The following is a 12038-nucleotide window of genomic DNA, read 5'->3' as shown; positions in this document are numbered from 1 at the left end:
CAAGGGAGCCACACATCTAGTGATTTAATTTTTCATTCAGAGGCCTCCTGCATTAAACTCACACAAAAGAACTCATCACAAGCATTGAGCTAAGAATGCCATTTCCCTTTGAATGCGAACTGCAGCGGGGTGTCATCCATCCCCTCATCTCAGCTGTCCTTTAATCTTTCTTCAGAGATCAGTCCTTCTATTTCTGTATTGCTGGGTTTTGCCCACCACCTTTACCACTTCTAGAGGTTGAGACACCACCCCACCCCAACCCACAGTAAACACACTGGTAGGGTCTGTGGAGAGACCTCCTTTCGTTCCCTCCTACCGTCTACAGGAATGAGGTCTTTTTCTGCCCCCAGTGGTCTTTTCTGGAAAAAATAGTCTCTGTTTAGCTTGAGTACCACAATTGTTAAGAATGTGTCACAATCACCACAGGTGGGGTTACAGATGGTTGTAATTCCTCTCCTATGCTTCTTCTCATTCTAGTAACTATGTTTGAGCTTCTTCTATGTGCCAAACAAATGCCAGGCGCTGGGGACAGAACACTAAGGAACACAGACACAGCCTCTGAGTTTCTAATCTGCTTGGAGAGGACAGATGAGAAAGGTGACAGGAACCAGAATGTAAGGTGTGCCTTGACTGGGATGCTATGGTATGTTATGCTATGAAAGTGAAAGTCCCTCAGTCGTGTCTGACTCTTTGCAACCCCATGGACTATACAGTCCATGGAATTCTCCAGGCCAGAATACTGGAGTGGGTAGCCTTTCCCTTCTCCAGGGGATCTTCCAAATCCAGGGATTGAACCCAGGTCTCCCACATTGCAGGCGATTCTTTACCAGCTGAGTCACCAGGGAAACCCAAGAATACAGGAGTGGATAGCTTACCTTCTCCAGTGGGTCTTCCCAACCCAGGAATTGAAGCAGGGTCTCCTGCATTGCACGTGGTTTCTTTACCAACTGAGCTATCAGGGAAGCCTATGTAATGCTACGGCAGAACAGAAAATGAATCCCTCCCAGACTAGAGGGTCACAGAAGGCTTCCAGAAGGCAGTGACATTCAAGATGAGACCCGAAGGACAAATTATTGGTTTTATTTTCTATTTTTTCTTGCAATATATTACCTATGCAATTTTGTTTATTTGCGCCTTGTGGGATCTTCCTTGAGCTGGGCCACTGAATTGGAAGTGCAGAATCCTAACCACTGGACCGCCAGGAAATTCCCTCATGTAATTTTATTTTTAAATGCACAAGTTTACTGATGTCAGAGTCAGACCTGGATTCACTCCTAAGATGTTCAAGGAAGCTGGCTCTCAGGGACACAGATGATTTAGTGTATTAACCTCACAGAGTGGAAGAAAGCCTACAGCTTCACGGGAGAGGGCTGTATTCCGCCTCTGTTTGGTAAATGTGGAAACAGACCCTGTGGGATAGGCTTTCTAGGGCAGGCAGGGAAGGGAAGAGAGTTGGGTCTCAAGGCCCCAATTATTCCTCCAAGATTATGTAAACACATTACATCACTAATCTACTCACTTATGCTTGGAACCTTATGGCACATAGCCTTCTTAAAAGATGAATCAGTCCAGGAACTTTCCTGGTGGTCCAGGGGTTAAGAATTCACCTGCCAGTGCTGGCTTTGGCAGCACATAGACTAAAATTGGAATGATACAGAGGAGATTAGCATGGCCCCTGCGCAAGGATGACACGCAAATTCGTGATGTGTTCCATATTTTTAATAGATCGCCAATGGGAATTTGCTGTATGGCTCAGGAAACTCAAGCAGGGGCTCTGTATCAACCTACAGGGGCGGGGAGGGGAGGGAGATGAGAGAGAGGTTCAAAAGGGTGGGGGTATGTGTATAGCGATGACTGATTCACGTTGAGGTTTGATAGAAAACAACAAAATTCTGTAAAGCAATTATCCTTCAATTTAAAAAAAACAAAAATTGACCTGCCAATGGTCTAGATCCCTGGTCCAGAAAGACTCCACATGCTAAACCAGAAAGACACAACTACTGAAGCCTGCACCCCTGATGCCCGTACTCTGCAACAAAGAGGGGCCACCACGATGTGAAGCCAAAGCACCACAACTAGAGAAAGCCTGTGCATAGCAACAAAGACCCAGCGCAGCCAAAAATAAAAAAGATGAAAAAAAGATAAATAAATGCATTTTAAAGTAGTGTCTAATTTTCTCCAAGGAAAATTGCTCACTTAAAACAATTAACCACGACAAAAGGCCCACCTCAGTTGATCTTTCTTCCTAGCTGAATACTTTCCTTATAAGAATTAAAAGCTGATATTCGCAGAACATGCTTAAGCCTGATTAAATAGAAAAGTGACAGCTTTACTTGTGTAATACAAACCTCTAGTAAAAAAAATCCACCCCAAGTTTACAAACTTCATATGGCTTTACATGACTTGCCTTCCTTCTTGCAATGCCTTCATTCCAGTTAGTAGAAATCAACCTTGTTAGTAAGAACTGAGAGGTTAGGTACAGAATTCTGAGATTCTTGATGTCTCAAAGATATGAAATAGATGCTTAGATGGACTCAACTGGCAACAAAATGCTAGCTCTGCCATGTACTGTAGAAACTTGGAATCAGTTATTTTATTTTAAAAGTTTGTTTCTTCACCTGTAAGATGGGGATTAAGAGTTATGTGTAAAGTGCTCAGCAGCATGACTGGCACATAGAAAGCTGCAGGGAAGAGTAAACGTCATTCTGCCAGATAATAAGGTAGAAGTCACAGGTCTGGGAGCTGACTAGAGAAAGGGACAGGCAAAGAGGCCCCGTGATCTCAAGTTGGGGTGACAGGAATGATCGGGAGACCACTAGCAGATACAGGGGTCAACACAGATCTGGGGGAAGAGGAAACAATGCTTCATCTCAGGTACAGTGAGTATTTAATGTCATGAGGTCATCAAGAGAAGACTGGGATCATTGATAAAAGCAGTGTTTTGACGTCATCAAGAGAAAACTGGGAGTGTTGATAAAAGCAGGGTTAGAGCTGCCATTATTATTTATTGCAGGGGACTATATGCAGGAATGCAGAAGACCCAGGTTTGACCCCTGGGTTGGGAAGATCCTCTAGAGCAGGGAATGGCAATCCACTCTTGCATGGAGAATCCCAAGGACAAAGGAGCCTGGTGGGCTATAGTCCACGGGGTCGCAGAGTCGGACATGACTGAGACTAACACTAATATGCAGCAAAGAAAGATTTAATTTATGAGACCTAACATGACTACAGCAACGAAAGATGCTTGCTTCTTGGGAAAAAAGCTATGACAAACCTAGACAGTGTTGTATTAAAAAACAGAGACGTCACTTTGCTGACGAAGGTCCATACAGTCAAAGCTATGGTTTTTCCAGTGGTCATGTATGGATGTTAGAGTTGGATCATAAAGGCTGAGCGCTGAAGAATTGTTTTTTAACAGTGGTGTTGGAGAAGACTCTTGAGAGTCACTTGGACAGCAAGGAAATCAAACCAGTCAATTTTAAAGGAAGTCAACCCTGAATATTCATTGGAAGGGCTGGATGCTGAAGCCAAAGCTCCAATACTTTGGCCTCATGACCTGAAGACCTGACTCATCGGAAAAGACCTTGATGCTGGGAAAGATTAAAGGCAAGAGGAGAAGGGGACGATAGAGGACAAGATGGTTGGCTGGCATCCTTGACTCAATGGACATGAGTTTGAGCAAACTCTGGGAGATAGTGAAGGACAGGGGAGCCTGGCATGATGCACTCCATGAGGTTGCAAAGAGCTGGACACGACTGAGCGACTGAACAAACATTTAAAAGAACTAAAGAAATATCTTGCTTAAAGTAAAATAGTGAAATAAAGATACGTTTAGTTACAATGAATACTGGGGGAAATGTGACATCACACGAAGGCCCCCACACTGGATTGGAGGGTGTCCCCCCACACACAAGACACTGTCCTCTGTGCTAGTGAGTCACAGAGAGCAGACCCAGTGTTCCCAGTCTTCCCAGAGCCGGGGGTTTCTCAGGTGGAGACCACAGACAGGAGCCTCATCCGCTCCTTAGGTCTAGATTGGAGGCCCCAAACTCAGGGTCCCAGGAATCTGGCACCTGTTGTTTGCTATCTTTTTTCACAGCAGGACTCGATATGCCAGAGCACTGAACCATGACTAGCAGACAATCTGATGGTGCACTCACTGCCAGGCTCTTCTAAGAGAAATGAGGCCCCCAATGCTGGCTAATTACGCCCAATCTACCCACTGTCACACAATTCCTCTCCAAACTTATTCTACTGCAACAATATACCTTGGACAACTTGACCAACACCTTGCTCAGCTGAAGAGCCCATGATAATAAATTTTACTTAGTAAGCAAAACTTGTTTTGTCGTCTGTTAACGGCTTTAAAAATTTTTTTAATTGAAGGATAATTGCTTTACAGAATTTTGTTGTCTTCTGTCAAACCTCAACATGAATCAGCCTGCTGATGGTTTTTTTTAAAAGCATGTGTTTAAAAAAAAGTAGGTTTTAGATGAGATAAAATAAATAAAACTTTAGTCCATCATGCTGTTTTGAGCCAAACTCTTTATTCTGAAGCAGCGGCTTCCTCTAATTAGGGTTGTATCAATGAGGGTAGAGAGCGAAGACTTTTGCTTTGATGTCACTTCTCCAGGGTTGGCCAGGCGACAGTTTCTTTTCTGTCTCTGTACACGACTCAGCAGCAGGCATGCATGGGCTTCTCGGCAGAAGGCTGCAGACCTGGCTGGCTTTCACACACCAGTCATTTGGCAGAAAACTTGGCCCGCAGGCAAAACACTTTTAAGTGAATTTCATGGGTGTGGAGACATCTATGCAATGCCTCCTTTCTCCTTCCCTTTTAGAAATGCATGTGAGCTGCCCAAAACCCATTTTACACAGAAGCTGGTGCTACTTCTGGTATTGAAATGTCTCACTTTACACTAGCTGTCCCTTGGCGTTACACCTCACCTGCCCTCTCCCCGCCAGAACACAGAATTTTGTGTATGGGACCAGCGGCAATATAAACAGTCACAACATTTAGGTTGTTTTCCAGATTGGCTGCAAAAGCTAACATTATCTTTTCAAGTGGAAATAGTGTTTTTATAAAAGATCCATTTGTATAGCAGGATTTTTTTCCTCCAATGATGACTTTCACATATAATACATCCCCTCCACAGAGAAAACTTGAATGCTTCGTCTCTAAAACCGGTCTCTTGAGACTGAGTACTGTTGATTAATGAAGTGAAGGTGAAAAGACAAAAGCAATGAGGTGTGGTTCAGCTAAGCAGTCAAACTAAACCAATTTGGGGACCATTAGAGTTTAAAAAAATAGAGGGAGAAAGAAGGGTGGAGAGAACCTGTCTGGCGTTCTGCAGGGCCAACAGGATAGGGTGGGGGGCAGGGACAAGGAATTTGGGGGAGATGCTGCTCATGTGTTTATGGAGGAAGAAGGTACAGAAAGGGGAGCAGTTAGTCAAATGGCCCTTTCATGTGATGCGACATTCTGGAAACCCGACTGGCTCGTTCAATGGAAGCTGGATTTCTAGTGTGGGCAGACCCCATCTAAGCCCAAAGATGTGTTTTTCTCTTCTCTGTCCAGCAGACAGACTCCAACCCCTCCCACAGGCTGCTTATCAGTGGGCCCATTTGCACACCTGCTGGTGCTGGGCTGAACATCCATGACCTTAAAACAGGTTTGGGGGTTTCAAGATGAAAAAACCCAAAGATCTCTCATCGGTTCTCATCAGTCAGGTGACCAGAAAGTATATAAGCACGAGAGCAACTGAGGTAATGACTGTTCTTGTTCTCTGTAGACAACAAAAAAGAACAGACAGAGCTAGATATTAAAGTGGGGCTTCAAATACACTTAAAAGAGGTTATGTATCTGTATTAGTAATGAGACAAGGACACAGCGGACTGCTGAGTATGCTCTGGAGGGTCACTTTAATCCAAGCATCACAACCTCTCCACAGTGGAGACAGGAAGACAATTCCTTACTTTGCAGAGGCAAGGATGGGGGCAGCTTTGGGGGTCAGCGTGCGTTGTCATGTCAGGAAGGCCCAGCAGCACCAGCACCTGTGGGGTCTCTGAGTATGACATGACATCCTGTGGTCGGTGGCGCTGAGTGTCACGTGAACGAGATCCCCTCTGAGGACCCTGCGAAGGGAATCTCAAAACCAGCACTTTTCTCCACTTGATCACATGCCATTTTTCATAGTGTAAAACATGCTTAAGCAAAGTGCCAGAAAATCACAGGGAGTAACATGCAGATGACTGTGACTTCCCACGTGCCTTCCAAGGGACCAGGGAAACGATCTGATAGGCCTTTTCCATCCGTAACAACCCTGCATGTGTTTAACTTGGAATCTTCTGGGTACAAGGCTTCAAGGAACAGAATTTCTGAGGTTGAGTGCATATGGAATACTAACATGATGCACCAGAAGAAATGACTGAGGCTGATTCTCAGGGATAAAAACCACCCCCGCTTCACCTCTTATTTTTTTCTTAACATTTCCAAATTATCTGAAACACCTATCCGGAAACAAGCCAAAATCCCTCCTATTTTAACCTCCCTTGGAACACAGGAGAATCTAAACAGCTTATTACAACTGCACTGCGGACAGAAAGCAATCAGATTCGAAGCAGCTGAGCTGGCAGAGCTTGGCAGAGGCAGGGTTAGGAATGCTGCAAGTTCATGTCTGTTCCTCTCCATTTCTCTTGGCCCAAGATGCTCTGATTTTATCAGCATGAAGATATTAAAAAAACACCTACATGTGAGACAAGCCACAGAGCCTCCTCCTCGGGCCAAGTCGTATGTGTCTAACACAGTCCCAAGCGGGCAAGAAGTGTTTCCAGGCAGTCACCAGAGTCAAAGGCGGTCTTCTTGAATGTGGGAAAAATCTCATTTTAATTGCAAACGCCTTCATTTACAAGCACATCCAATAATGAACAAAATGAAGAGCTGCGACTTTTGAATGTGTAGATATATAAAAATCTCTGGAAATTCAGGTAGTCAAGACAAGGGTATTTCACAAGGAAAGCAACCCCCTCTTCAGCCCCCGCCTCCCATTTTTCAGAAGACTTTTAAAAGATCACAAGGCATACTCAGAAGTTCACAGGAGCAGGTTGTACCTTGTAGGGAGAGAAGAAAACCTTCTTTCATACTGTCAGGTAAATATGTATCAGTAATTCCACCTGACAGAGGCTGGTGGTGGGTGTCCCCGCCGAGTCAGGCGGGGGCAGAACACGGAGCGAGAGGGGTTTCTGAGCGGGGATGGGAAAAGGGGAGCAGAGAGAGACCTGACACCACAAAGGACCAAATTCATCAGTTCCCCCCACACGCCACACGGTGACCCCAGACACATGCGGACAAGAGCAGCCACCAGGGCGGCCACTGACTGTCCGCCTTGCCATGGATTATCAGAGGGTCTCAGTTTGGCCCACGATCAAAATCCTTGACCAGCAAACTCAAAAACTGTCACCGAATTTAAATCATAAAGTAAATGTCTAAGGAAATTCTTGTTTTATTTATGTATTTATATGGACTCCTTACACAAATAACATTCCTGTCCTCCTAAGGGTTTCTTCTATAAATTGGAATGGCCGAGGAAAAGCACTAACTTTGACTTGATTATACATGTTCAAAAGAGAAACAGGGAGTGAAAAGAAAAGCGTCAGAAAAGTCTTCGACTCTGGGGCTCAGCACGTACAACAGACGCTGCGGACAAAAGATTTATCCAGGTTGTCAGGTAGTTCTGATGCCGAGGGAAGACTAGGGGACCCCACCCCACCCCACCCCACCGAGAGAATTTCTACAGTTACTCTATCATGGTGCTCCAGCTAAAGCATAGGTTTCAACTACAGAGTTTCAACTTAACATCTAAAATTTTAAACTGTAGCATTTCTGCGACAAATAAGCTCAGAGAGCTCATCTCAGAAGAAAAATTAAAGAACTATTGCTCTGATGAATGAAAAGTCCAGCTGTCGCTCTTGCTCGGCCCAACTTCCAGGCTCAGGCAGACACGTACGGGGGCGGCGGCTCCTTTGTGGCGACGTTCACAGTGGCATCATCGTACGGGGGTAACAGCACCTGGGGAGAAGAGAAGATGCGGTCAGAGGTTAAAGGGTGCACACCTGCTCCCCTGGGCTTTATTTTAGCTCAAGTTTCCCCATGACATATACCCGTATCAACTGTTCAGCAAGTGGCTGGATTTTGGGGGGAGGAGAGATTTTTGAATCCACATAGTAAAGGAGAGAGACTTCTGGCCTTCTCTTGAGTTTTCCAATCGTTGTCCACTTGTACCTGGATGTCACAGGGCCTGAGGGGGCCAGAGGGCTGTGTTTCTAGGACAAGGAAGCACGTGGGAGTAGCTCTCAAAGGAACAAAGGCTCTGGGGTGACGTGTATATGTGTTCACACAAGTAGGGCAGGCGCCTGACTGACCACAGGGCTGTGGGTGGTGAGACCTGGGCAGTGAAGCGGGAAACACAAGAGCTTTGGTGTTAACCTGGACTCCAAGCGGGGACACAGCCACATCCTATCAGTATCGCCATGGCTAAGCGAGCCAACCTCCGTTTCTATGTCTGCACCACAGGGATCCCTGAGAATTAGAGGTCTAAAAAACACCTCACATGCTGTGATACACACCTGACCAGGCTGATGATATCTGTAAGTGGCTGGAGAGGAAGGCACAAAAATCCTAAGCTCATGAACAACCTTTCTGTTTACATTTCAAGGACAAAAATAACTGCACATAACCATTTATGAACTGTCAACATAAGAAGACAATGGCTGACTTTGACTCTGCAGAGTATTTACAAAACAGAGAACATCAACTCCATGTGGCTGGCCTCTATTTAGTCAGCTAACATTTATTGTACACCTACTATGTGATGGTTCCTGCCCTTAGGGATTCAGAGATGAGATGCCTTGAGACACCCTACCCAGTTCAAGGTCTTTGTGGAAAGAGAAAGAATACTCACAAATGAAGTGGAGCCAAAATAAAACACATTTTGTTATTAATACTTATTAATACTTTTTCTATTGTGAAAGTGAAAGTCGCTCAGTAGTATCTGACTTTTTGTGACCTACAGTCCATGGAATTCTCCAGGCCAGAATACTGGAGTGGGTAGCCTTTCCCTTCTCCAGCGGATCTTCCCAACCCAAGGATCAAACCCAGGTCTTCCGCATTGCAGGCGGATTCTTTACCAGCCGAGGGGGAAGCTGGTAAGGAAAGCTCTTCTATTCTATTATGGACATGACTTAAAGTGGTAAATGTCTGTCAATTCCATGAATTGCCACGCCTAGTATCTATCCCCTTTGGCTCCTAGAGGACACTAAAATTCTCTTCTCAAGGTTCTCTTTTTGTCTACACTACTCCCACCCCCCACCCCCCCACCACACACACACACACTCAACACACTTCACTGTTTGGTTTTCTCCTTTTCTAGTGTTTCCACAAGTGCGGGGCCGCAGTCCTTGTCTTCCTTAACCCAGGGCCTGTCGGCCAGGAGGCACACAGAGACGTCGGTGGAATACCTGGGTGCACCGTCCTGCAGGCTGGCCCCTGGAGTCTCCTATGGTTGGTGGGCGGCGGGGTGGAGCTGGGACACTGGTAGGGGGCCTCTGCATGATTAGGGTCCCCTCAGGAGACAGAAACCACCCCGTGGTGTGAACAGAGAAAAGTTTAACAAAGAATTACGGTATGAACAGGAGGTGTGGGGAACTCACTGAGGAGCAAAAAAAGGGAAGGCTAACAGCTGTGAGCGCTGACTGAGGGAACTCACGGGAGGAGCAAACGTGGAAAGGGGTCTCCCCCAAAGGCGGGGAATCACTGTTGGAGACGGTGTGGCGGAACCCACTGGATGGCAGAGAAGCTTCCTGGGCAGAACCAGGCCAAGCGAGCCAACCACCTGACCGGGTGCTGGGAGGCGGCCGCAGAGGCGCTGTTCACGGGGACGGGGAGGTGCCGCTGGCCCTGGAGACTGCCCGAGACGAGGAGCGTGCTGGAGGGCTGTCAGGGAGACGGGGTGCCCGGGGGGCCACGGACAGTAAGATCTGAGCTGCGGGGCACACACAAACTGGGAGGGAAACCGCCTTCCTCCTCTGGCGCCCCCTACCCGGGAGGCTGGAGAGCAAGGTGGCGGGCGCCGGGGTGACGTCACCGGTGACACGTCACCGGTGAGACATCACCGGGCCAGCTCCGCCTGGGCTAATGGGAGTGGGGAGGAGATGGACTTGAGAGCCGCACCGTGGGAAGCGGGTCACACAGCGGGACATGGGTAACACACCAGGAAGCGGGTAACTGGCTCAGCACCCACGAGAATGCCAAACGGGTCTGAGAACCATTCCGGAAGTGGTGGCGAAGCCGCAGCTGTGAGTCCTTCCTCCTGGGCGTTGCCCAGAAGATCAGGGCCAGGGCTCGGCTGCTGCTGGCGGCGCTGGAAGGGAAGAGCGCCCAGGATGCACTCAGTACAGGCGCCCGTCCCAGGCCAGGAAGCGTCCCCGTGTGCCCCCCCACAAAGGACCCCGTGTGCCCTGCATGCAACAAGCCAATGCTGACTGAGGTCACAGAGGGTGCTGGGTCATGCCCCTCCACACACACACGTGAACACACCTCGCTGTCTGTGGAGGAACATTCGTTCTAGAGAACTGGAGGAACTGATCTTTGAAGTGGCCCAGCGAGATTCTGCTTGCCCTTAATAGCATCATGAAAGGGTGCGAAATGAGGACCTTATCTAATTTATGGAAGTGGATTTGCACCTTTTCCATGTTAGGTGAAAAATGGAAATTTCATACCTCTCCTCTGTAGCCCTATAAGACCCACTTAAGATTACTATGAAGCCAAACGCCTGTGACTTTGTAACTTTACTAAGATCTGTGTTTTGTGTTTCAGCCCACCGCCTGGGGAGGGCAGCGATGGGCGCATCACGCTGATGAGCATGATGTCCAAAAACAGACAGGGACAGCTTGAGGCAGGCTGGACGGCAGGGAAGCTCCTCGGGAGGACGAGCAGGACCAGGCGCGGGAGAAGAGGGCTGCCCAGCAGGCAGGAAGGTGGGGGCACAGGCGCAGGGAGTGGGCTGGGAGCAGAGCGCTTCCTGGGAACCCAGCGGCTATGATGTGATGCTCAGGGTGGTGCAGAAGGGGCGGGAGAGACGGGCCAAGGTCAGAGCACAGCGGGGACCCGTGTCCCCCTCGAGGAGCATTTCCGGCCTCTGGCAGCAGCATGTCCACTAGGAAGCCTGCCACTCTCAGCTGGAGCAGAGCGTTTTCTCTACTCTAAAGCGACAGCCCGGCTCTCTGCAACTGCATGTCTGACCTGAGGACTCAGCCTCCAGCATGTGTGTGAGCAATAGAAACATTCGATTTTGTAAGACTCAGCGTCAGCTTTATGCTGTACCATCTCACTGAGCAATCAGCTGCTTCCTATCTGTCACTTTCCTTGGAGGAATTACCATAAAACACAGTGTGGCTACTCAAAAAGAAGTGAAATCAGCCATCACAGCCAATTTATTTTTTTTCCCCCGCCACGAGCCAAATGTAACACTCAAAGTTTCCAAAGTGTTCACGGATGATTAAACACAAAACTGTCTTGAAGAAGAGAAAGTGCTGCAAATTTGTCTTCTGCTTGCCAAAAACTTATTTTCACATTAGGTTTGGCCGTATGTCACTGTTTCTTGCTATTTACTTTCAAACTCATTTTCAAGTTTCATTTCGTATCATTAACATCCTCATGGGCTTTCTCTCTCAAAAATTCTGTTGCCTTGGACCCTATATCCAAACTCAAGATGCCTGGTGAAGATACTGACACCCTCACACTTGTCTTCACCTCCCCGTGCCCACGTACTAAATACAGACCAGAAAAGACTCTTCACAGAGCACTTCATACTCCTGAATTACTTTCAATGAACAGTTCTCCAAATGGAGTTGGTTTTAAATTCTGAAGGGATAGTGTTGTCTTTGTTTAAGCTATATGATGTTAATTTTAATGATGATTTCAAGGAAGCCTTGGTGAAATAAGGATTGCCATGCTGCTTCTCTTACAGTATGTTAAAACT

The 12038-nt window shown here is 47.2% G+C and overlaps 1 protein-coding gene and 1 non-coding gene across 2 annotated transcripts in view; one reads left to right on the top strand and one right to left on the bottom strand.

The window, feature by feature from the left end:
- The first annotated feature begins 1613 nt into the window (after positions 1-1613).
- Positions 1614-1720, top strand: LOC136145349 (U6 spliceosomal RNA). Its single transcript, XR_010658785.1, has one exon. It is a non-coding gene; the product is annotated as a U6 spliceosomal RNA (small nuclear RNA).
- A 5139-nt stretch (positions 1721-6859) lies between these two features.
- The window catches only part of LAPTM4B (lysosomal protein transmembrane 4 beta), a 61747-nt gene continuing 56568 nt past the window's right edge, over positions 6860-12038 (bottom strand). The window contains exon 7 of the mRNA XM_065903208.1: positions 6860-8068. Within this exon, the coding sequence (XP_065759280.1) occupies positions 7991-8068 (78 nt within the window). The 3' untranslated portion in view covers positions 6860-7990. The remainder of the gene's footprint in view (positions 8069-12038) is intronic.

The sequence above is a fragment of the Muntiacus reevesi genome, chromosome 12 (assembly GCF_963930625.1).
Source record: "Muntiacus reevesi chromosome 12, mMunRee1.1, whole genome shotgun sequence".
In the NCBI taxonomy this organism is placed as follows: domain Eukaryota; kingdom Metazoa; phylum Chordata; class Mammalia; order Artiodactyla; family Cervidae; genus Muntiacus; species Muntiacus reevesi.
This window is presented reverse-complemented; position numbering and strand designations above follow the sequence as displayed.